This window comes from Trichosurus vulpecula, chromosome 8, assembly GCF_011100635.1.
Source record: "Trichosurus vulpecula isolate mTriVul1 chromosome 8, mTriVul1.pri, whole genome shotgun sequence".
Classification (NCBI taxonomy): Eukaryota; Metazoa; Chordata; class Mammalia; order Diprotodontia; family Phalangeridae; genus Trichosurus; species Trichosurus vulpecula.
In genome coordinates, this window is record NC_050580.1 from 79445656 (window position 1) to 79473114 (window position 27459).

The 27459-nt window shown below is 37.0% G+C and overlaps 1 protein-coding gene across 1 annotated transcript in view; it reads right to left on the reverse strand.

Moving 5' to 3' along the window:
- The window catches only part of CC2D2B (coiled-coil and C2 domain containing 2B), a 135979-nt gene that overhangs the window by 48975 nt on the left and 59545 nt on the right, over positions 1–27459 (reverse strand). The window contains 9 exon segments of the mRNA XM_036736534.1: positions 4410–4499; positions 5793–5996; positions 12559–12697; positions 15042–15189; positions 15613–15763; positions 17857–18034; positions 23097–23215; positions 23452–23554; positions 25575–25715. Of these exon segments, the coding sequence (XP_036592429.1) occupies positions 4410–4499; positions 5793–5996; positions 12559–12697; positions 15042–15189; positions 15613–15763; positions 17857–18034; positions 23097–23215; positions 23452–23554; positions 25575–25715 (1273 nt within the window).

Sequence of the window (27459 nt, forward strand, 5' to 3'; positions counted from 1 at the left end):
TATATAGATAGATCTATCTATATTTATCAAGATCACTTTCTCATATATTACATATTCATATCTAAATCTATAAAGAGGAAGAGAGAGAGAGCAAGTAGATGGAAAGAATATCAAAGGGAAGGCACCAAAATTTGGGGAGTGGGAATAAGACCATGTTAGGCCCCCTGCAGAAGGTAGGAGTTTAGCTGTCTTGAAGGACCCAGGAAAGCAAGGAGACTGAGGTATAAGGAAGAGCATTCTAGGTATGGGTGACAACCTAGGGCACAGAGTTGGTAAGAGTCAAGATGGCAGAGGACAGGCAGCAACCTAGGTGAATCCTCCCAATATTCCCCTCCAAACAACTTAAAAGTAACATCTCAAATAGAATTTAAAAGTGGCAAAGCCAACAAAAAGTCAGGATGATACATTTTTCCAGTCTAAGACAACATAGGAGGTCAGCAGAAAAGGTCTGACACTGGGGTTAGGGATGGCTGGGAGCATACATAGCGGCAGCAGCATCAAGAGCAGGCCTTAAGAACTCTTTAAAAAAGCAAAATATTGCAAAAATGGGAAAAAAGGCATAAAAATTCACTGAAGAAAAGAAGTCCTTAAAAAGCAGAATTAGTCAAATGGAAAAAGAGGTACAAAAGCTCACTGCAGAAAATAATTCCTTAAAAATTGGAAGTGGGCAAGTGAAAACTAATGCCTCCACAAGATATTAAGAAACAATAAAACAAAATCAAAAGAATGAAAAATAGAAGAAAATGTTAAATAGCTCATTGGAAAAACAACTGAATTGGAAAACAGATCAAGGAGAGGTAATTTAAGAATTATTGGACTATCTGAAAGCCATGATCAAAAAAAGAGCCTAGACATCATATTTAAAGAAATTATAAAGGAAAAATGCCTCTATGTCTTAGATCCATAGGGTAAAACAGAAATGGAAAGAATCCACTGATTACCTCCTGAAAGAGATCAAAAAATAAAAACTCCCAGGAGTATTTTAAAAAATTCCAGAGCTCCCAGGTCAAGGAGAAAATATTGCAAGCAGCCAGAAAGAAGCAATTCAAATATTGTGGAGCCATAGTCAGGATCACACAAGGATTTACCAGCTTCCACGTTAAAGGCTTGGAGTGCTTGGAATATGATATTTCAGAGGGCAAAGGAGCTAGGATTACAACCAGGAATAACTTATCCAGCAAAACTGAATATAATCTTTCAAAGGAAAAAATGAATATTTAATGAAATAGAGGACTTTCATGTATTCCTGATGAATAGAAAATCTGACATTGAAACACCAGACTCAAAAGAAGCATAAAAAGGCAAATATGAAAGAGAAGATGATAACTCCTAAGAACTTTATCATTATTAGGGCAGTTAGAAGAAGTCTACAGAGACAGAGGGCATGGATGTAAGTCAATTATGTTGGGATAATCTCAAAAAAATGAAGGGGTGAGAAAGAGGGATGCACTTGGAGAAGTGGAGAGAAGCAGAATGGGGAAAATTATCTCACGTAAAATAGGTGCACAAAGAAGAACTTTTACAGGGAAGAGGGAAATGGAAAGTGTCAGGCAATGTTTGAACCTCACTTTTATTGTAATTTGTTCAAAGGAAAGAATGCACACATACACACACACATTCATTTGGGTATAGAAATCTATCTTACCCAACAGGGAAAGAGGAGGGGAAGAGAATAAGAGAAGAGGGGGAGATGATAAAAGGGAGGGCAGAATAAAGAAGGCAGTGATCAGAAGCAAAACAGAATTTTGAGGAGGAACAGGATAAAAGGAAAGAAAGAAGGATAAACAGAAGAAAATAGGAGGAGGGAAATTTACAGTTATTAATCATAACTGCAAATATGAATGGGATAAGCTCACGCATAAAATGGAAGCAGATAGCAGAATGCAGTAGAAACTAGAATCCAACAATATGTTGTTATGTTGTTTATAAGAGACACACTTGAAACAGAAAGACACACACACACAGAGTTAAGATAAGGGGCTGGAGCAGAATCTATTATGCTGCAGCTGAAGTAAAAAAGTCAGATAAAAAAGATAAGCAGGGAAACTACATTTTGATAAATGGTGCCATAGACAGCAAAGTAATATAAAAAATTTTACAGCAAGTTTCTTGGATGAAGGCCTCATTTCTCAGATACATAGGGAACTGAATCAAATTGATAAAAATAAGAGCTATTCCCCAATTGATAAATGGTCAAAGGATATGAACAGGCAGTTCTGAGAAGAAGAAATCAAAGTTATCTATGGTCATATGAAAAAATGCTCTAAATCACTATTAGGGATGCAAATTAAAACTACTCTGAGATACCACCTCACATCTATCAGAAATGACAAATGCTGGAGGGAATGTGGGAAAACAGGAATACTAATGAACTGCTGGTAGAATTGTGAACTGGTCCAGTCATTCTGGAGAACAATTTGGAAGTATGCCTAAAGGGCTATAGAACTGTACATACCCTTTGACCCAGCAATACCACTACTAGGTCCATACCACAAAGAGATCAAGGAAAAAGGAAAAGGACCTATTTGTGGTGGCTCTTTATGTTAGCAAAGAATTAGACTTGGGGAATGGATGAACACATTGTGGCAAAAGATTGTGATGAAATACTATTGTACTAGAAGAAATTACAAGTGGGATAGTTTCAGAAAAACATGGGAAGACCTATATGAACTGATAGAATGAAGTGAGTAGAACCAGAAGATTGTTATACACAACAGCAATAAAGGTGATCAAATATGAAAGACTTAGCTACTCTGATCAGTGCAATAATCCAAGTAATACAAAGAAAAAAATTAAATAGCCTTTCCTTTCAAGGAACTTATATTCTGTTGGGAGGGGACGCCATGTATAATAAAATGGATAATAAAAATTTGTGAAAAATTTTGGAATGGGGATTTAACCTGGGATTTCATTGATGTAGGGAATTCCTAATGAAGATATTCTTTCTAATAAGGCAGATTGGCACCTTCTCGGCAATTTACAGTCTTAGAGAGTTGGTTGAAGGGGTGGGGAGGGCACTGGAAGGTTAAATGATTTGTTCTCTGTCCACTATGCCAAATTGTTTCTTATATACCAAATAAAGACAAAGTAGATAAGGTAACTGATGGATGGGAAAAAGCACTAGCTGTACCACGGAAAGTCTCTTGGAGGAGATAATACTTGAGTCGAACTTTTATGTGAGCTGTGGATTCTAAGAGGCAGCTGTGAGAAAGGAGCATGTTCTAAGCATGGGGGGAGAGGGGAGAGAACAGCCTATGCATAGGTATCCACGTGGAAGATGGAATGTAATGTGTAAGGAACATCAAGACTAGCCAGACTGACCTGGATCGTAGTGTGTGATGAGGAGTACTATATAATAATAAGCAGGCAGATTGGAGCCAGACTATGAAAAGCCTTGAATGCCAAACAAAAGAGTGCCATAATTAGCCCTACTCTTTAAGAAAATCACTCAGGCAGTTGTGTAGAGTAAGGATGGGAGAGGAGAGGGAAAAAGGTAGGGTGACTAATTAGAAGTCCAAGCAGGAGGTGATGAAGGTAAAGGCTTAAAATAACAAGTAACTGAGTTCTTTAGAGAATGGTTTCTTCAGTCAACTGTTTTTAGCCTTTTAAGGGCTAAGATAGAGGCAAACCTGTCTAATGTGACAGACTATCCTCAGCTCCTTCTGGCTTTCTCTTGAGGGGCAAGGAGACAGAATGAAAGTCTATACCTACCTTAGCTCAATGTGATTGCATAAATAATTCCTGAGTGTTCTATCAGGGTGTTGTAAGAGGGAGCCCATGACTACCTTTTTGTAGTGTTCAACTTCATATTTCTGCAGGCCTCCCAAACAACCTTATTTCTTCTTCATGTTACCCTATGTACAGAGGATGTGTAAATTGGATCCAGAATAATCCTAGGTTACACTTGGGAATTTTCTTTGTGTAGTTAGGAGAGTTATGCATATAATCTTATAAAAGGCCAATTTCCTTTGGCTAGATGTAAAAGTATAAATATGGTTTAAGAATATGATACTCATTGTACTATGATCAACTGTAAATGACTTAGGTATTCTCAGCAATACAATGATCCAAAATATTTCTGAAGGACTTGTGATGAAAAATGCTATCCACCTCCAGAGAAAGAACTGATGGAGTCTAAATGCAGACCGAAGCATACCTTTTACTTTCTTTATTTTTATAGGGTTTTCTGGTCTGTGTTTTCTTTACCAATATGATTAATATGGACATATGTTTTGCATAGCTGCATATGTATAACGTATATCAAATTTCTTGTTTTCTCAAGGAAGGAAGAGGAAAAGGAGGGAGGGAGAGAATTTGGAGATCAAAATTTTTTAAAATGTTAAAAACTGTTTTTACATGTAATTGGAAAAAAATAAAAATTTAAATAAAAAAGAATACATTACTAATACCTTTTTCATAAAGTTGATAGAATGAATCCTTTGTGAAGTAATAGAATTTACATCTGAAATTTGTATGTCCTCTATCTGGCTTTCATATTCCTAAATACAGAATTATTAGTTTTACTTCTTGAATATGACATCAGCTTTAAATATAACATGCATTAATAAAATATTAATTATTCAGCTCATTTTCTCCTTTAACATTTAGGGAGGGGCATTAGCATGAAAAAGAGAAGCATTCCCTTCTGGGAGTTTTCTTTCTCTAACACCTCTGTTATATATTACATAAGGAGTATGATGCATACTCATAGGAACTTAGGGAATATTAAAATAGTAAAAATTCTTAGCCCCAATATCCCAGTATAAAAATCATTTGGAAGAATTTTTTTTACCTTCACTGATTGATAATGTATAAAACCCCATAATATCATTGATCAGAATCTGTTATTCATTATTAGCTGGTATTTGTGTCTTGCAGTAATGTCTGCCTTTCCCAAGTAATGCTTATACAACCAAAATAAAGTTAATGTCTTTTGTGTATTTCAGGGAATTCTTAAGACAAATGGGCATAGAGGAAGTATCCCTTTTCTCCTGAATGCACTCTCAGCAAATCATGGCCAAGATTAGTGGAATCAATTCAGATTCTCATTTGGAAGGGACCTTAGAGGCCATCTAGTTCTGCTTATACCTATACTAGAATTCCCTCTAGTTACAGGATTCAATTATTTTAGTTCTTTTCATAGTTTTAGGAAAACTAAAACTAAAAATATTTGTGCTGTAGTTGAGGAACAGGTGTTAATCCAAATGATTTTTTAAAAATTGAGTCCCATTATCCCAAAGCTGGACTTAATAAAATATACAGGGCAGCATTTCAGTAGTTTTCATATTTTTTAATGAAATAACTCAAAACAGGGACAAACAAATAACTTTTGAAGCTCTGAAGTAAAATGCCAGCCTAACACTTCAAGAATCTAGATTTCCTAGATATGTATAAACTCTCTACCGATTTTGCTCTGATGTCAAAACTGTTTATGATTTATTCAATGATCTTTAAGAGATACTGTGACAAAAAAATTATAAGCATGTGGCTAACTTGGTGAAAATCCTCTCCACACTTAGCTAACATATATAAAGTCTGTCCCAAAGTTGGTACTCAAAGCTTTTCTAGCTTTGCGTATCACTGGCCAAGCTTTACAAAACCTAGCATCATTACATGTAAGCCATAAGAAGCAAACAGAATAGGTCTTCCACTGAAGAATCAGCTTAATTAAAATATTTCAGGTTGAGGCATTTATAAAAGCCACGAAAAGATACAGTTTATAGTACAGTAAAAAAATTCATTCAATTCACCATCAAATAAACCACATGTATAGTACATAGAAAATTAAGTACCTGGAAGACTAAATCTGGTATCTCTCTGTCATAGAGAGGCATTTGCTGAAGAACAAAGACATCTAATTGGCCTGCATTTCTTAGTTGTAGTAGTTGGAAACGTTTACTTTTTTTAATTTCCTCTTCAGAAACAAAATTAAATTCTTCTTGCAGCTGTTCAAGACGAAAATATGTTGGAATAGTTTGCCCTTTATGTCTTGTGTACTGTAAAAGGTAAGAAAGATTTCAAATCCACATTTCAATTATTTTAAATCATTACATATATCATCAGAGTAGGTCTGCCTTCCTTACATCTCACCTTGCTCCAGTCCATCCTACATTCAGTCACTAAAGTGATTTTCCTAAGGTACAGGTCCAATCATGTCAACCTCCTGCTCAATAAACTTCAGTAACTTCCTATTGCCTTCAGGATCTAATACAAAATGCTCTGTTTGACCTTCAAAGCCCTTCATAACTTAGTACCCTCCTACCTTTCCATTCTTCTCTCACCTTACTCCAGAGAAAATACTCTTTGGCCTAGTGACACTGGCCTCCTGACTGTTCCACAACAGTTCCACAACAGCTGCATGTCTCAGCTCTGGAAATTCTCTCCAGATGTTCCTCATCCCTGGAACACTATCTTCCACTACAACTAATGACCTCTGTGGCTTCCTGTAAGTCCCAACTAAAATCCCTTATTTTACTGGAAGCTTTCCTCAACCCCTCTTAATTCCAGTGCCTTTCCCCCATTACCTCCCATTTATCCTGTATATAGCTCTGTGTGTGTGTGTGTGTGTGTGTGTGTGTGTGTGTGTGTGTGTGTACACATATATATGTAAAATCTGTTTGCATGTTGTTTCCCCCCACCATTAGATTGCAAGCTCCTTAAGGACAGGGACTTTCCTTTTCCATTTTTTGTTTCCCTAGTGCTTAGCACAGTGCCTGGCATATAGTAGGCACTTAATAAATGTTTATTGATTGATTGATTGATATTGAGGGACATGCAACTAAAAGCTTCTGTGCAAACAAGATTAATGCATCTAAGGTAAGCAAATAGGAAAAAATCTTTTTCTCTGAGATAAGAGTTTGGTATGCAGGATGTATAAACAATTAACATATATATTTATATGTATGTATTTTGAATGTATGTAGGTGTGTACATGTTATGTGACTAAAAGTCATTTTCCAATAAATAAGTGATTAAATCAAAGGTTATGAACAAACAGTTCTCAAAAGAAAATTACTATTAATAGCCACATGAAAAAATGCTCCAAATTAGTAATAATAATAGAAATGCAAATCAAAACAACTCTGCCGTTTTACCTCACATCCTGCAAATTGGCAAAGATGACAAAAAATGGAATAGTCAAGTGTTGGTGGGGTTGTGGAAATAAAAGCACCATAGTATATTGTTGGTGGAACTGTGAATCAGTATAGACATTTTCTAAAACAATTTGGAATTATGCTAATAAAGTGACTAAAATGTTCATATCCAGAAATTCCATTGCTAGATTTATGCCTGTTTGATAAGAAGAAAGTTTCCATAGCATACTTCTTTGTGATAGCAAGGAATTGAATGCCTATTGATTGGGGAATGGCTTAATAAACTGTGTTATGTAGATACAAAAGAATATTATTGTGTTGTAAGAAATGATGTTATGTAATGAATACAGAAAAACATTGAAAGATCTACATGAACTGATGCAAAGTGAAGTAAGCAGTGCCAATAAAACAAACATACCCAATGACTACAACAATATAAAGAAAGAACCACAAAAAAAATCAAAAGTGAATGTTGCAAAATTATAAACAATAAGCAAGGCTCAGAAAAAGAGGTATGATCCTTTGCAGATGTGGAAGTCCATGAGTGTGGACTATTTCCAGATTTTTTCAATGTATTAATCAGTTTTATCTATTTTTCTTTTTTTCCTTTTCTTTGTCTTTAAAATATTATTTTTTGTATGGGATGGCTCTCTGGGAAGGGGAAAGTGAGATATACTGGGGGATATTTTGGTGATGTAATAAAAGACATCACTTGCTGCTTTTACTTATTTATAACATTTATTTAAAGTAAAAACATTTTTAGAGCTCAGTTCTAACACTGTAGCTCTATGCATGCCACCAACTTTGAGAGAAATAAAACATGGATGGACACACACACACCAAAAAACCTCAGAAACAAAAACAAGAAAAAAAACCCAACTTGTTTTAAAAAAGAGATCATTAACTATGACCTGAACAATATGAATATGAATTAACAGAAAAAGTCCAAAAAGGGCTTCAGAGAAGATGATGGAATAAATGGTTGCAAAGGTACCCAGCTGTTTTTTTAGCTTTTCTGTTTTTTTAGCTTTTGAAAACAGCATTAGTGTTTCTTAAAAAAGAAACAAAACTAATAGAAGTTTACAAAATAAAATTAAAACTTGACTAAATGGAATGAATGAACCAAAGAACTCCAATACAATGAAAAGACAGACTGAAATCCTTAAATGGATGTGTGATATCAGCAATGTGAATACTATGTCCAGGGGCACAGATTATAATGTTTTTACACTTTCTCATTAAGTATGATTTTGTTCATGTCCGATGATGATGACAATCTTATTAATGACAAAATAAATAGCTTTATAAATACTACCAACTCCATTTCATTTTCAATCTATTGTTATAATTCCAGTTTAAGGACTATACCAATTTTTTGCCTTTTGATGGAGAGAGAAGAATAGGACAAATGTCATCAGCACCTTTCAGCCTTTTCCACCCACATTACAGCCCCAAGCTTACGTCCTACCTTAAAGCTAGCTAAAGTCATTGCCCCCAATCTCCCACCTCAAATGAAATAGCCCTTCCTACCCTGTTGAAAAGATGTCCTTTCCATCCTTCTACATGTATTTTGTACAATGACTATCAAGTGATCCCGTTGATTCAGTGGCTATCATCATCCCATGAATGGGTTACATCTAATAGTGTTCCTTAAATTCTTTGGATCAGGGATTTTAATTTTGAATTTACCATATACTTTGTGGACTGTCTTGGCATCTTTGTTTTATTTTGTTTTTTACTTATGCTATCCTCCTTTTTGAAAAATGACACTTTTTAGTTTCTTTCACTTTGCTAGTTACCATGGAATATTTTTTCATCTACTTGGTATCTTTTACCCTCAGCACAGACTTATAAAAATACTTCTATTAAGGTATTTTAAAATAGTCACTGAGCTTCTTGGGGGTTAGAAAAGGTTTTCATTATGGTTTTTTCAGATCTTTTCAGATCTTTTCTTCCTTTTTAGATCATTTTGATTTTTTCAAACTATGGCTCATATTTTATGATCATTTCCTTTCCAGAACTGATTTACTTTTGTGTCAGATTTATTTAATTTTCAAGTGGTCCTGATTAATATATTTGGGTGGCCTCTACCACTTGAATTGTGTAAATAATTAAATTTATATTCCAGACCCATATTACACTTATTACTATTACTAAGTAGTTGATTCACAATATCCACATATAGCAAGTTTTAATGAGTATTGCTGATAAAGATGTGTGAAGCCATATGATGTTTTCAAAAGTACAGGCAGAAATTAGTTTTAATAACAAAGGAAGGGGTGAGTGAATAGCATCATTTTATAAAATTAAGCTAAACAGCTTATACTGGTGGGACAGTGATTCCTCCAACCATATGTGGAACCATAGTTCAAGGGCAAGATTTCTTAGATACTTTAATATATCTGTGATTTGATCAATATGAGTACTTCTTTCACTTGTGAAGGGATTTAGGATTGACAGAAACTTTGAAGGTCATCTAATCCAACCCCTTCATTTTACAGGTGAAAAACTGAGTCCTAGAGAAGTTAAATGCTTTGTTCAGGACTACATAATAAGGGTCAGCTAATAAGTATTTGAGGTGTGATTGAACCCATGTCTTCCTAACTCCAAGTCAGCACTCTATCTACTATGCTTTGCGAGTGATTACTTTTCTGAGATTCTGGCCCAGAATTTGGTTTAACTAAGCCAAACTCTTTTGAGTTATTAACGATCTCATTTAGGAAGCTTGGCAATGTTCTGGGGATTAACACAAGCAGTACAGTGTCATAAACAAGTACATGTGAGGTCTGGGGACATCATCATCATGTACAGAATCCCCTTCCATCTGTACTCTTCATTGGACATCTGCTATGACAATGACAAACAACCTGACAGGCACAAACACCTTCGGCAAGCATATATCCCTTTATCTTATGCCTCACTTGATATTAATAATCAAAAGGTAATATAAGAAAATTATCTCTTTCATTACAGGAAAGATAGAGAAGGAAAAATAAGGGTGGTATTATATCTAGGGCTCTCAAATATGCCCATAGGGTGATGGGCTATAATCTCAGAAAAATAACCACATCAGACATGCCCTGTGGGCTATATCTGAAAGGCTTTCTTAGCTCAGATTCATCCCTTACTGGAAAAAATGACCTTTCCCATCCTCTTTCCACTCCTTCACTGGGAGAGAATGGTGGTGGGAATCAATGCGGTTAAAGAACACAAGAAACCTAGGCAAGGACTGCAGATACATATTACGCATCCTCCCCCTTCACCTGTTTCTTTGCCTGTCAGTGCCCTGGGAAAAACATGACAAGATGCAACCACATCGGGAAAACTTCTCAAAACACCAAGATAATACAGCTGTGATTTTTCTGAGACCCAGAAGTTTACCTGGATTTCCCTGAGCTTCAGTTCCCGAAACAACTCAATCACCATGGTTACAGCCTGTTTTAATCATCTACCAGAAGCTGGTAACTGTGTTTTCCTATTCCTTAAGAGCCAGAGCTAATGCCACCACACATACTGCTATAATGGTAGTGAATTTCTTCAATTTTTCTTTATCTTGCCCTGGTATCTCTGCAAGGTTCTCTAACAAGTCAAATGTCAGGGGAACAGCTATTAGAAAAATTATATTTGTCTCATCAAAATAATTGAAAGTTGTTATTATATGCCTTGACGAACAGTTTTGCTCCAAATACTGTGGGGAGGTTAATCTGTCTCTCCACAGCATTTTCAATTGAAATTCAGCCCTAAATCACCTGCAGCTCCAACAACCATCCCTCTGTCACCAGAACCTCATGATCCAAAGATAGTGAAGTGTCATTTTCCTCGTTTTTATGTGAATGAAAGCTATTTGGGCTCCTGCCACCATTTGCTATTTTGGTCCCAGATATTAGGAACTTGGATGAGGGAGGTATTTTGGTGAAGGGGGCCCTTCCTCTGAAATCACACCATGTATGTCTATTACACCTCATGTTTCTCTCCGTCTTCTACTCACACACGAAAGTGATCTTCCTAAAGTGAGTACAGGCCTGACCATGTCACTTCTGCTATTCAATAAACTTCAGTGGCTCCCTATTGCCTCCAGGATAAAATATAAAATCCTGTTTTTCTTTTAAAGCTTCCCATAATCTGGCCCCACGCTATTTTTCCAGTTTTCTTATACTATAGTCTCCTCCACATGCTCTATGATCTACTAACTGTAATCTGCTTGCTAGTCCTCACATAAAACCTTATGCATTTTCACTGGCTCTCCTCTAGGCTGGCATTCTCTTCTTCACCTCTGTCTCCTGGCTTCCCTGACTTCCTTACAGTCCCAGTTGAAATACCACCTTTTCCAAGAAGCCTTTCCCAGTCCTCCTTCATGTTCTTGCCTTCTCTCTGAGATTATTACCAACTGTTGTTGCTTATATCTTGTTTATGCATAGCTGTTTGCATGTTATTTCCCAAGATTAGGTTGTGAGCTCCTTGGGGGCCGGGGCTATTTTTGCCTTTCTTTATATCACTAGCACCTGGTACATAGTAGGAACTTAATAAATGCTTACTGACAACTTGACTCCTCAACATATTCATAAATGTACAACCATATCATATATCCTCCCCAGAACTCATTATACAGGTTTATCTATCTGACCTTCCACAAATAATCCAGTCACCACTGACAGCTGGTAACCATCCTCCCTGTTATTGAAATGATCTAGCTAATAATACCTCTTCATGGTTGCTAAAAGCCCTTATCCTAGTCCTAGGACAACCAGGCAAGCAAGGGGCATATAGCCATAGGATTACATTTTTAAAATTGGTTCTTTGCATCCATCCACAAGAGACATCTTGGAATTTCTTGTCACTTGCCCTGTCACTGTACAAGTACATTTTTCTCTCATTCCCAGTATTTATCACTGTTTCTGGAAAGGGCATGTGCATGATAATTTACTGTCCTTTGACTCCACTTATCATTCCTGTGGCTTCCTAGACAAAATTTCCTTTCCTTAGTTACCACACCTCTCTATGTGTTTTCTCTTTTGAGGGTAGGAACTGTCTTATTTTTGTCTTTGTGACCCCAAGCCTAGTACATGGTAGGAGCTTAATAAATGTATAATTCATTCATTCAACCATGGGATTCATAAAGTTCATTGACTTTTAGAGCTGAGAAGGACCTTAGAGGTCATTCTAGTTTGGTCACCTCATTTCATCAATAAGGAAGCTTAGACTCACTGAGGTGATGCACTTTCACTAAAGTCAGATGGCTATTAAATAGTACAGCAGGAACCAGAATCCAAATTTCTGGTTTCCAGTCCAGTGCACTTTCCATTATGTCTTATTTGACATTGGTGAATAGATGGGATAAATCTAAAAATTCAGGGATATATAAGTGGGTACTTTTTCCAATAATCATATATTCTTTTGCACTGTTCCCAGAAAGGCATTGGAACATTTCCATATATTTCTAATATTTACATTTGCTAACACTTACCATTATGAATTCCATCAAATCTGAGTGGTCTGGATCATTTGGATCAATTCTGACTTCATTTGCCCATTCAAAGAGCTTCTGAGAATTAATGAGCCACGGAATTCCAGGAACACCTCTTGCATCCACATTCCTTAACATGCTACCATATGGGAGAAACATAATACACCTCATGTTTGTTTCCTGTATTTTTGCCACGTGTATGTATTACTAACAGTATAATTACAGTATTTTATTTTTATGATAATAGCTTACATTTATGTAGTACTTTAAAGTTTACAAAATTATGCACTCACATATATTATCACATTTGATTCTCACAACAACCTTTTGAAGTAGGTCCTACAGGCATTATTATACCTGTTTTACAAATGAAGAAACTGAGTCTCAGAAAGAGTGTCTCACCCATGATCACAAAGTTAATCATCATCATCAGAGATAGGATATTCTTTCCACTCTACCATATAGGCTCAAAACATATACTGAGTACTTTATATGAGTCTTGGGTGAGGTACAGGGGAAAACTGACCTAGTTCACATTTCTACAGCACACTTACAAAGTACTTTCCTCCCAACAAACCAGTGATGTAGGCGCTATAGGAATGACATCCATTTTACAGATTCAAAGAGGTTAAAAGACTTGTCCAGGGTCACTGAGTTAGTGACTATCAAAGTTAGGCTAGAAACCTAGGCCACCTGGTTCAAAGGTATCTTCCACAATAGGATGCTACTTCTTAATACTGAGACTTCCTCAAAATACTTACTTAAGAATAATTAAGGTGCACTAAAATAGACTTGACAAATATGCCATCTGTTTTCATCAGGGTCATTAATAAAAATATTAAGAGGAATAAGACCAAGGACAGAGCACAGCAGCATGCTAGCTAGAGATCTCCTTCCCCCATCCTGCTTGGCATCAAATGAACAGGCAACAACAAAAAAGGGTTTAATTTAACAAGGGAACATCGCCATCTTATGGATATTGCTCCCAAAGCACAGTAAAGCCAGTTTTGTTTTTGCGACTAAGGCATAACTACTTAATGAGGGGATGTATTATCCTGTCATATTTTTAAGCTCTGATGATAGGAATTATATGTTAAACTATGTGAACCTGGGTAACAGGAAGGATGGTGGTGCCCTTGACAGTAACAGGGGTAGGTATTGCTTTCCCCAATGAGAAAACTGAAGTTCAGTGAGATTATATGACTTGCCCATGGATACCCATGTCTTCTCACTCCAAATTCTGCAATCTTTTCCACAACTCAAATTGCCATGGGCATTCCTCTGACAATTTAGCCTTTCCCAAATGATAATGTCTAACACAATGAATGCATCTTTGTGCATACCCAAAACACTTCTTTTATGTGACAATTTGCAGAAATCATTGCCCTAATATCTACATATAATGATATGAAAGGATCCATCATCTTCACTTAGAATACCCATTTCTTCTTCCTCCTAAATACAGGTTTCACTCAATACTGTTTGGAGTTCAGACTGGGGAAGAAGTAAGGAAGGATCCAGGTCTGAGGCAATAGTCAGAACAAGGAAAAGCAAGGAGAGAGGTGATAGGTGCCTCTGTAAATTTCATGAATACCACTGGAGAATGAATTCATGGTTTGAGTTGTTTTAGAGAAGCTGGAAGAGATTTCTTACTGAAGATTAGGAAACTATGGTGATAATGTGATTAATGAGCTCCCCCCCTTACCCCCCATTCAATAGGCCTCAGGTGGGGCCAGTTAAGAGAGGCCTGATTAGAGGCAAGTCCACATCTTTGTGATGCCAATCAGTGATTAAAGGTCTTTACCACACCTTTTTGCTAAGCAGATGCTAAGCCTCAGGCCCACACCCTTTCGCTGATTGGGCAAGAAGCCCTCAGGCCCTAAAAAGAGTATACACAACCAGAAGGTAGCCATTGAGAACTGAGAATTCAGAATCCAGCCCAAGAAGGAGAAGTAAGAACTCTGAGACAACAGAGCTACAGAAAGAGTGTGGAGTGGAAAGTGGAAACCAGGGAGCTGCAGAGACCAGAGAACTGAGGGGGAAGAGAACACAATCAAACAGACAGGATTCATGAGTGTTTATGGGGAGGCCCCAGCAGGGGAGGTTACAGGATGACTTGGTTCCTTGCTATAATACTATGTTATAATTTCCTTGTCGCTACATCAAGGTGGGCTTACTGGTTTAGGAATATAATTACAGCTATATCAAATTGGAGTTATTGGTCTTGGGGTTTTTGATCCTCTGGAGTCTAAATAAATGTTATACTTCCTCTGTCTTCTACCTAGAGAATTTTTCATACTTTGTGATTCCAAACCATACAGGCATGTTCATGGTCATCTTGAGGTCATGAATCTTGCCTTACTGATACAGAAATCAACCATCTGTTCCTGCCTGAGATGGAGTGCTGCCCTACTACAGACATGAGCTTTAAGTGATACACTGTTGAAAAGTGATGTTACTTCTCTAACATAAAATCTTATAACCTGTGGCAGACAGAACTTAGTGACTGGGACATAGGTGTTAAAGGGATGCCATTTTCATCTAATGCCCATGATAAAGAATAGCTTAGTTTTCCAGATGTCAATAGGCAAAGTTCTTCTTTTCCAGTCACATCAAGAAGAAAAGGCACATCTGTATGTCAAAAAGAGAAGAGCAAAGTGGGAAAAAATTATTTCTCAATTAAAAAAAGTTTCTATAGTGTAAAATAAAAAAAACAAATATAAGGAAGTTTAGAGCTTACACTTGGGAGTGAAAACCTCACACATCTAGAATTAAGGAACTTTACTAAGGACATGCTTCTCTTGGGCCAAGAGCTACAAGTTTCCCTGTAGTTGCTATTGTGAAACACTGAGATACAGGGTCTCAAACTAGGAGCACAAAGGACAGGAAAACATTTGGCTATACCAGCTAGAAAAAATTACTGTGAGATTTCACTGGCACTTCCTCTACCAACACATATCACAATACCTCAAGAATTTAGTAGAGGGTCTTAAAAAGTTGTGGCCACAGCAGTTTGAAAATACAAAGAGAAAATGCAATTTGAAATAAACTCACTGCTTCCTACTTCTCCACATGCAGGTACAGCTAGCTTATCACAGCTAAACTCCGCCTGTTCCAAAACAGCTTTGCTTTTCAGTGCAGTGTTGCTGGGTATAGGCAGATATATTTTGGCCAATATGCTTGTCTTTTTACTTATTTCATAAATCTAAATATAAGACAAATGAAATCAAACTGGAAACAAGTAATTTATAGCTGGAATCTTAACACAGAGCTAGACAAAACTTTAGATCATCAACACCAAAGATTCTCCAACTTTTTGGTCCTGGGAACCTTTATACTCTTAAAAATTATTGAGGACCCCAAAGAGCTTTTGTTTGTGTGGGTTACAGCTATTGCTATTTATTGCATTTTAAATTAAAGCATCTTAGTACTATTGTGATAACAGTTTTGACCACATGGATCTCCTGAAAAAGGTCCCATGCTCCACTTTGAGAACCACTGGTTAAGATCAAACCTTTGTTTAAGTGAGGAAACTGAGAATCCAAAAGGTAAAGTGACTTGGCCAAAGTCACACAGCTAGTTACTGACAGTGACACAACTAACACTCTAGTGTCCTAGTTCCTAGTCAAATGCTCTTTCTACGATGCCACATGATCACACCAAAAATGAAAGAGTGTGAGAAAAGCATTGCTTCAGAACACTCCATATACATGTTCATGAAAGAAGTACACTATTACATTTATTACCTGAAGCTTAAATAATTTCTGCATGGTACATGAAAAAAAAACCAACAAAAACAATGGATGTGAGCCATCTGAAAACCTAGGTTTGATTATTGACTTTGCTGCTTAGTAGCTTTGTGACTTAGGGAAAATCACTTAACCTCTCTATCCCTCAGTTTCCTCTTCTTTAAAATGGAGATAATATTTGAAATATGAACCACATAGTGTTGTTGGGAGAATAAAATGAACATAAAGTGCTATATAAGCGTACATTGTTGTTCCTGACTTCAAAGAACAAGTAATTGACTTATGGAAGATAAGGTCTGTTCAACGACCATTAATGTTGTAGGGATACATTGACCTTACTTCTATCCTAAATGGAATTTACCAGTATTAAAATACCAGGGTTTTTTTTTACTTAAACTAGCCATGTATCTGCATCCAGACACTGCTTCCAGCTTCCCTCCCCTCTTAAGTAAAGAGAAACAATGCTTGTCATTCAATCACCTATTCATTCAATCAACAAGGATTTACTAAGAGTTTTCTCAGGCTGTGTGCTAGATCCCAGAAATACACAGTCAACCCTGTCTTCTATTCCCAAGCCCAATCTTTGCTCTCAAGGATCTTACATTCTATGGCAAGTCAATAGAAGCTTAGTAAATGTTGGTTGAAGAATGAGTCCATCATGTGTTCCTACATACTACAAATTAGGTCATTGAAAAACTAAATTTAATTTAATAAATATTTATTGAATGTCTACCATATACAAGGAAGAGGTTGAAGTTTTAAAATAGCAAGTGGCAGATTTGTATGCCACTGCATACATCATACCTCTTTACAGAAAAACAGTGAATTATCAATACCCTGGATTATCAATGATTAGAGGGATTTTCTGGGATGCTAAGAGAATGATAGTTGAAATAAGGATAATAAACCCAGCATTTGATTCAGCAAAGCAATTGAAACTAAAAAGCAAAAGTAGAGGGATTCAAAGAAATATTTTTATTTCTGTTTATGACAAGGTACTGTGTCTTTTATTCTTCTTTCTCCTTCTCCCCCTAATTTAAGGTCTAATTCCTCTCCACTCACCAGTCCTTCCCATTCAATCTCCATTCCTTCCCATTCTTCTCTTATTTGCTTCCCTTGGCAAAAAACCTGAAGTTTGCAGTCATGGTTGGGGTAGACTTTTACTACTTTATAACTGCTACAGTATTTGCATTCACACATAAAACAATGGCCTTCCTCCTCCATTGTGGCTGAATAATAATTGAATCATAGAACAAATGAAGTGGTTTACAAATAGCATGAGGAACTGCTGTACACTGCATATCAAATAAATTTTTCCATATATAATGGTAAATAATTAACATTTATATATTGTTTTACATATATTATCTCATTTCATAAAAGGCTATTTTAATAAATCTTTTATACCACAGTTATGTTCACAGATCAAAATAAAATTGCATTATAAAAGATAGAGATTATATATAAAGATGTCAAAAATAGTAATAGGGAATAATTTTTAAAGTACATTTGTAAAAAGTAAAGTGTTGAAGAAACTGCAATAGCATACCTCTAAGCGAATAGTTTCAGGCCAGTTTATTAATTGAATATTGAAAATCTGCTGAAACATGACTTTAAAATCCAGCTGCAGGGGAGATGCTGAAGTGCAAGAAACCTGTTTATCATTGTAAAATATTTTAACAAAATATTTAAGCTTTTGAACTCTGGCTCTCCTCCTTTGTTCATGCCTAAAAATTTAAAAGTAAATAAACATTTAATTCACCCTAGGAAAGTAAAATGAATGCAAAAAAGTTCCTTTCAATATTTACCCTGACAAAACAACATATGATTGTCCCATTATATATTTTAAAATATATATATATATAATTATATATAAAACAAATATATGTAAATACATAAAATAAATAAATAATAATTATATATATATATAATTATATATATAATTAAATATATATGTATATATATTTTAAAAACCAAACATTTACTAGAATATAGGTGAGAACTTCTGCTATCTACTTCAGAACTTCAAGGATCTGTGATACTTTCAGAGTAGGTACCAGGCCTGACAACCACTGCCATCAATAACTTCTAGAATCATCACTTCCAGGATAAAGGTCTAGTGAGGAGCCTTTCCAGATTTAGGCAGGCTGGTTTTCTGGGACATACATAGTTAGCCACCCAACACATACTTGAAGCCTTTCTACCCTGGTACATAAAATGTCTTCATTTCAATCAAATTGAGAGAAGGCCAATCTAAATTAGTATAAAAAAAGTAAATTGGGTTTTATTGCTTCCAAGAATATTCACTCATTCATTCATTCAAGTCATATCTTCCAGAGGCTGTTATAGTAATTGCCTGATCAATGTGGAGAGAAAGGAGTAGGGTAGGCCATCAAGCTAGAATTCAAAAGGATTTTCTTACCTGTTTAAAAACATACACAAACACGCACACACACGCACATGCACACATACACACGCCCTATGCATTTATTTGGCAAGAATACACAGTAACACTCTGACAAGATATCATGACATAGTGCTTGGCACACTTGTTATAGTCATTTTTCTGATCTGTCTGATTCTTTGTTAATCCCTTTAGTTTTTCTTGGCAAAGAAAATGGAATGGTTTGCCATTTCCTTCTTCAGCTCATTTTACAGATGAGGAAACTGAGGCAAACAGGGTTAAGTGACTTGCCCTGGGTCATACAGTCAGTAAATATCTGAGGTTGGATTTGAACTCAGGAAGAAGAGTCTTCTTGACTGCAGGCCCAGCACTCTATCCATTGTGCCACCTACTGCCTCATTGTTGGAGAACTTTTATTATTGAATGAATGTGTAAAATATTTTTTTCTATTATAAATATACAATGAAGGTGGCTATAAAAAATTGTTGGTGGTCTTCTTGAGAATGAGAAGCCAGGGGTGTGAGCAGAGCTGTTCTCATTTGCTGAGGGCATATCCTATTTCTTATTTCAACTCTAACAATGACCTCAAGACTAAATGGGACTGAAGATGGAAAGAGCCTGGTGGAAAGACTGTTAAAGGAAAGATTCTGGACAGTGAAAGAGGAACTATCTCATTGTACACTTTGTTGAGTGCATGAAAGCCAGGAATGCTCTAACTCTCTAAGGCTAAGCCAGATCTCATTGTTACTTTTTTGCGGTTTAGTCGTGTCCAATTCTGTGACCCAATTTGAGAGGTAGAACTTACCTCATGGGGTCCCTTTTTCCATCGTGCCTCACTATCAAAACAATGCCAATTATTGCAGGTGTCAGAGAGTATACCATCCCATGGTAGGGTCCCTCCCCTACCATAGCTCTGATTATATGAACCACCACTATTCTATTCCTTCCCTGAGTTTCCTTTTTTCCCATTTGCCTCAAAATCTCCTCCCTGGATCCATGCCCTCCCACTTCTCCAGGTGCCACTTGCCCTTGGAAGCTCCATATCTGCCCTTGCTGAGGTAGGATGAGTGGACCTTTCAAGCACCAAATCCCCCAGGCCACACCTAGCACAAGATCCCTATCTCCCTTCATAGACCATCTCTGTTCATCCATAGGAGCATTCATCAGTGGAACCCCCTCCCACCACCAAAGAAAGGCCTCCTTCCTTTTCCCCCTTTTTAATCCTTCCCTCTTCCTTCTCATCACTCCCCTTCAGGCTCTTCTTTTGCTGAGACCACAGGGTTCACCTTCCCCTAATTGCTACCACTCAATTTTACCTAAGCACATCTCTATCTCCCTCTTCCTCTCCCCCTTTTCACATACCCTTCCATGTTGTAAGGTAGTTCCACACAAAAAAAAAAAAACCCAACCAACAACCCAAAAAGGCTGAATCACCTATAAGCAGGGTGCTATCAGGTTCTGTCTATATTGCCCCAGGCCCATCTCTTCACTGTTACACCAACTGACTTCTGCCTTCACCCCTGTTGTCTTGTCTGTCTACATTTAAAAAGAAATCTCTTACTGGTCTCTCTGATGTCACTCTGCTGTTGCTGCCATCCTTAGCTGCTGTATTTATTCAATCCTCCCGCATTTCTGTTGTTTAGTGTTCAAGAAGCAAATAATTTCTTCAGTTCTGGTTTTCTTTCTAAAAATGTTTCAAACACCTCTTTATTACTGAACACACATCTTATTTTCATGTGTAGTTCAGTTCCGATTTGCAAGGTGGGTCACCCTGAGTTGCATCTTGAGTTCCATTGCTCTTCAGAACACATTATTCCATTCCCTCCTAGATTTTTTAGTGGGTGCAGAATAGTTCTGTTTTCAAATTTCCCCTCTTTGTTTATGAAGGTGTTTCTCTTGATTTCTTGCAGAACTTCTTGCTTTTTAATCGAATTGTTAAATTTAACCATTATGTGACTTGGAGTTCAGCAGCCTTGGGTTTTGTTTTGTTTTTCCTGAAGGTAGTATGTGAATTCTTTCAATTGGTATTTTATTTTCTATGTTCTGAAGTTCTGAGCAATTCTCTTCTAGTATTTCATTCACTATCGTTTTAAGATTTTTTTTGTCCTGTCATGTTCTTCTGGGAGACTGATGATCTTTAGGTTACTCTACGCAGCCTATTTTGAAGATGAGTATATTTTGCTTGCAGAATGAGCACATTTTCTTTTAATGTTATTGCTTATTTCTCTTCTAGATTCTCCTTCACTTCTGTATATTTGCATTCCAAATCTGTTGTTCTCTGTGCTCCCATAATTCTCATTTCTCTTTTGAAGCACTCAGAAATAGTCCGTTGTGGTTCTATATTCTCACATTCCACAGGGTCCTCTGTCTCACCAAACGTTGGATCATTTTCCTTTGGTTTGAAGTATTTATTCACAGAGGCCTGAACTTGTTTACTAGATCTGGAGGCCATATTTCCTTGTGTTGTTAATGTTTTCTCTGCTTATGTTCAAGGTCTTTGAGTTGTGTCTTCCTGAGATCTTTGGTAATTTTAGTCTACACTGTCCCCTCCCCCCACCTTGATTTCTCCCTATTGTTCACTTTCTAACTCTCTCCCTTCTAATGGTGGTTTCCTTGAGGGCTAGATCTCGGCAATTCAGCCTCCTCTCACCCTAGTCAGATCACATTTCACCAGCTGAGGTATTTTTCCCAAGTTCTTTTGAGTAGACAGAATTGGCTCTAGCTGGATGCTGAGTTCTTTCCCTTAGGTTTAGTGGAGGGCTACATGCATGCCCCCCACCCCACATACACACACACACACACACATACACACACAATGTCCTTTCCTAGTATCCTGTCCTGTTTCCTTTATCCCTTAGTTCTCTGGCAATTCAAAGAGCTGCTGCATCAGTGTTACAGGTTGTCTGCCCTGCACCAGCAATTCAGAGCTTTGCCATGCTGGTGCTATGGGGTTGTTTCCTGTGACACTGGCTGTCACAGCCCAAGAAAACTTCTGCAGCCTCGAGCTGTGGTCTCCATGGCACTGGAAAGAGGTCAGATCAAAGAGTAGGGGAAGATTCACTTACATAAGCATCTGAATCTGCTCTCAGCATCTGCTGTTTCTCACTCTATTCAGTCTCAGCTAGAAGTTTTACCTTTGTCTCAATTTTTCTCAGCTTGTTCTTGGCAGCCAGCAAGTTAACTGAGCTACTATCATATTTTTTGCCAGACCAGGTACCACCACGATCACTTCTCCAAGTACTGCCTTCCTTCCTCCAGTATGAAGTTTCCATTACCTGGATAATACCTCCTGGGCTACTTGGGATAGCACTGCATGGGAATTCAAAGTCTTGTCCTAACTATAATTAGGCCTGTCTTTTGGGACCTGAGGCCTCAAGGTAAAAGTAGTTTCTAATTGGGTAAGTTTGTGCTTGCTGCATAGAACACTGAGAAATATTGTTCTTCTCCATTCTGTCCCTTGTTCCATATAAAAATAGGGGGGATAGAAGGTTGGAATTGGGTAGAAGAGATTGGAATTGGGTAGAAGAGAAACCACAGAATGTGATTTGCCTGAAGTTCTCAACAACCTTCAGGAAGACCTACCTCAACCTTCTCTTAGCCTACTTCTTGTACTCTGGAGATCATGGTGTGAATAAGAAAGAGGGTCCAGTTCTAGAGTCCCCTCATGCTTAGGTTTAACCCTTTCTCTGCTTCCTGTTTGCCATTAACTCCACTGTGAGGGAGAAGAGAGTGGAGGAAAGGAAGACCAAAAGTCAGAAAGGAATGGAGGGCAATTAAAGGAAGCATAATTACACTTCATACCCGCAAACCATTAGGGTCCTGGGCAACTACTTCAATTTGCTTTGTCCTCTGTAAATCTAAAAGGATTATTGTGTTAAAGTAGATAAAACTTATATGAATATACTGTTGAAGAGTTAAGAAGGGAAAGTTATGGTAGAGAGGAGAAGTCATAGCCTGACAAAACTTTTCCCAGTAGAAAACCTCTATGAGAGATCCTTTCTAGAGGAGCTAGGGAGTTTTCTTTTTTCTAGGGGGGTGGTGGCAGGGTGATTGGGGTTAAGTGACTTGCCCAAGGTCACATAGCTAGTACATCATGTGTCAAGTGTCTGAGGTCAGATTTGAACTCAGGTACTCCTGACTCCAGGGCTGGTGCTCTACTCACTGCACCACCTAGATGCCCCAAGCTAGGGAGTTTTCAACCAGCAAAGATAGTTTAGTGTCATTTTTTCCTGTACTTTTATTCCTCAAAAGTCTGAACATCATTAAAAAAATCCAACAACAACAACATACTAAAAGTGTGGAATAGGATATGGAAAAATAACCTAAGTAGTTCTGAGAATAAAATAAATATTATAAAATAAACTTAATCATACTAATTAGCTTACACAGAACACTTGTACAAGTTTGTTACTTCTGCAGTCAAAGAAAGATGTGGTATTAAAGTGGGTTGTTTTTTCCTTTCAAATTCTGTTTCTTCAAGCTGTGTCATTAAATATGAAAGACTCTGAAAATCAGTAAACAAATTTTTCATAATTTATAATATATGATCATAGCTTTTCTATTATGATGACTTTTCTACTTTAATTTCCTGGATTCAAGAATGAAGTATTTAAAATTACATTGCTCATGATCTACAATATTTATTTTAAATATCTTTATTTTCCCTCCATTAGCCAACAATGAAACATTTTGGCTGGTGAAACTGAAAGTTTAATTGAACTTCTTTTAAAACATAAGTACCTCCTGCTTTTCCCCAATCTTAGAGTTTTCTCCTTTGGATTTTGTCTCTGTTTCAGACACTTTTGTTAGTTCTTCTTGTTCATCGACTATCTTCATTTTTAACCTAGTTTAACATAAATAAAAATATTTAAAATATTCTAACTAGAGAAGTGTTTAAGTTTTTAGAGACTTACAAATCTTTAACTAAAAAAACAGTTGTACATCTCATGTAAATAATCACAGCTAACTAGCACCTATCTATTACTTTAAGGGTTGCAAAGTTCTTCATATACTATCTTAGTGGAGTTTCACAGTATCCTTGTAGACAAAAAAGCTTAGATTTGGTGAAATACATGACTGTCCTATATATATATATATAGTCCTAAAGCTAGTAAATGTCAAGAGTCAGGATTCATATCCAGGTCTCTTGGGCCAGTCCTCTTTCTACTGCGCCACAATGAATATGATATACTTATTGAACAGTCTCTATAACGTGGCTCTTGGGTGCATCTTTCTATTTAGACATTTTAACATTAGTATTAAAAGAAGCCAGTGTGGAGTAGTGAGAAGAGTATTGGATTAAGAATCAAATGAGACCTGGGTCCTGTTTCTTATGAACTATGTATGACTATGGGTAAATCATTTAATCTCCCTGAAGCTCAGTTTTTCATCCTTAAAATTGGGATAATAATATCTATAATATTAACCTCACAGGTTTATTGTGAGGGTCAAATACACATGTATATTTAATGTACACAAAGCATTTTGCTAACATTAAATTACTATATAAATCGTAAGTTATTATTGTTAATAACAGTTCTAATATAAGGAGTGGTTACTAATACACAGAAAAGAACAGTTTATAGGTAAATATAAGCAATGTTCACTCTTAAAATTTTTAAATTTTGAGCAGGCAGCTAACTGTGTTACATGAGGAAAAAGAAACTAAAATGATGAAATAACACATGAAGTCTTTAGTATTAGCATATAATTAATGATGTGCATAATAATTATGGAATTGCATGAAAACTAGGTATAATAAAAGTTTGAGGAAAAAAGATTATTTAGGAAACATTATACTTAATGGCATAGAGAAAGGCTTCCTTAGCAGTCTGATGATTCACTAGGTGGACTAAATTGAACTTCTGAGGGAGTCAGTTCAGTACCAGCATAGCTACAGGCTATTAGAATATTTAGAAACCACAGTAAAGCTACTAAATTGTGGGAAATCTTCTGAGACCCTAAGACAGTTTCTAAGAACAAAATCCTAAAAAACATACTTTGGTCTACATTGCCCCCAGGAGTTTCACTTCAGCTCTAAGCAGGTCCCAAAGAGATCCTTCAAATAGGTGGCTGATTAGTTCCCAAATCCTTTAAAGCTAATTGGGATTTGTGGAGAAAGTGTGTCTAGGATCTTCCCCCCACATTACCCTTGGCCTGGAGCTGGCCTAGTACTCAGATGGTTGCTTGGAGTGGTTAAGAGCCCAAAGAGCACTTAATAACTCTATACTGCTTTAGGATTTAACAAATTAAAAGGTAGCAGAAAGGAGGGTGCTTTAAGCCATCAGTCATCAGGTTGTTAAGGACAATGACCATAATCCTTAATATTAGTGCCTTCTGTCTCAGATCATCTCTTATTTCTCCTGTGTACATCTTGTACATAGTTGTTTGTATGTTGTCTCTCCCATAGGCTGTGAGCTCCTTGAGGGCAGGACTGCTTTTTGCCTTTATTTGCATCCTCAGTGCTTAGCACAGTGACTGGCACATAACAGATGCTTAATAAATTCTAGTTAACTCACTGTTGCCTTGACTGAACAACCTAGCACTAGTTCAATGCCACTGATGCCATAGACAGGTACTGAAGGAAATGCCATTCCCCTGAAGGAGAAGTCAAGTGGCTACTACTTCTGCTGACTCCTTTTTCTAGAATTTTTCCCTTAAAGTTCTTAAATGAGGGAAAGATGGGAAAGTGATGAGAAATCCAATTATCCTTCCATTACCATCACAACAAAGAAATGTATCAGTATGCCAAGGGTTTTTCTCTCCATTACCTTCACTGACACCATGATTGGATCTAACCTGAGTGGATCTCCAGTCATTTTGTATTTATAGGAACTATGAAAGCACATGTGATAGTCACTCACTTTTGAAACTGCAACTTTATAGGTGTGCTTATAAATCCTTGCCGTTGGCGGAGAGCCTTAATTTGTTTCCATGTCTTCAGCATATTATGCAGTAAAGAGGTATCCTTTTTTTGTTCCAAGTCATAAAGCTGCTTTGTATTACTATAGTGACAATCATATTAATAACAATAAGAATTCGTCATATTTACCAACCCTGCAGGAGACTTCTCTAGACGGGAAAAGTGCCAGAAGGGAAGGAGGAATATTGACAGAAATGGGAGATTACACACTTTAGCCTTCATGTTTTTTTTAGAAGACTTTCCCCTGCATGTACGTAATGACCAGTTGGTGCTTCGCCCATTTACAGAGAGAAAAGTGACCAGGTGTGAACCAGGAAATGCCAAAATCCTGTTCTAATTATTTTCTTGTACTTTTTTGTTTCACTTTGCTTCCCAATCATCTCCTCAAACCCAGGGGAAAGAGTTAGAATGTGTCAAACCTAAAAAGCCCAAGGGTACTCTTCATCCAAGTCTTCCTATTAATCTAAAGGACCTGGGGTAGGGGAAGTAGATTAGATCTAGGGGACTTACAGTGATCCATTCTAGTAAAATTCTCAGAATGGCTGATTTATTCCATAGGTGAAGGCCTCTGGAACCACTCCTAAACATTTGGGACAGCAGCAGGAATACCTAAGATACTCTGGATCTGAGAGCAGTGGTCAAAATATCCATTTTGAGTAAGGAACATGTACAATACCATCCACGACTTATTAGCATTTCACATGTCCACCAAATTTCTATAAACTACCATTTGTGAAATTTCTCTAAAACTCCCTGAACTAATTCTTAGTTGGATTTATGTTTGATACAAATAAATAAATACAGCCTTACTAGTGTCCTTATACCAAGCCTTGATTTCTCACAGATCATCTAATCTCCCACCCCTGCCACACCTGATCCACACCTTTTCCTTAGGCCTTTCCCTCTTTTTGAACAAAATTCTACTCCATAATGTTCCTGATAAGTACTCATCTAGTCTTTGCTTAGAGACCTCTGGCAAGGTGAAAACCACTACCTCCCAAGGCAGCCAATTTCACTCTGGGATAACTCTAGGAAGTTTTTCTAGGAAGTGGGTAACTACTATATTGTTGATTTGCGTATGTGCCCTTGTTCAGTATGGGCAGAAGGAAAAGTAAAATCTCCATAAGAGAGAAAAAAAATTTTATAACTGTTGAAGCCTTTCCAGGAACAATGGGAACTCTGAGCTATGTTACAAGAGAGTCTTTATTGATTCATATTGTTATAGCTTTCCAAAAGCAGAGAAATAGAAGGTGGTGACAAAACAAACTTAGCAGTTTAGTAGTGACTGGGCTGGCTTCTCACTGTCTTCTAGCATAGAGAATTTGAAAGGAAAGCCCTTCACTATGGGGCAGAATCCAGAGTCATCAGGGAAATGGTCATATCCAAAGGGAAGAGAGCACTGCACCCAGGAGAGTGAGTACCTAGTACCTCCTACCCCCTCCCTTGCCATATATCCACATTCCTGCTATAACTGTGAGACTTACAGCAAGTATAAATCTACCTCTCTATAACATCTACCCAATTTCTCCTAGTTCTGTCCCATGAGAACAAGCAGAAAAGGTTGAATCCTTCTTCCACGTGATAGCTTTAAAATACTTGAAGATAGTTCTTCCTAAGTCTTCTCTCCTCCAGACTAAATATTTCCAGTTTCTTCACCTGATCCTCATGTTGCATGAACCGGAGACCCTTCCCCAACAGACCAACACTCCAAATGTGTACAGACAATACTGCGAATGTGGTCTGAATAGGGTAGCATACAGCTAGAGTCTCACCTTCCTGGTTTTAAAAATTATACATCACAATACAGCCCAAGCTCACACCAGACT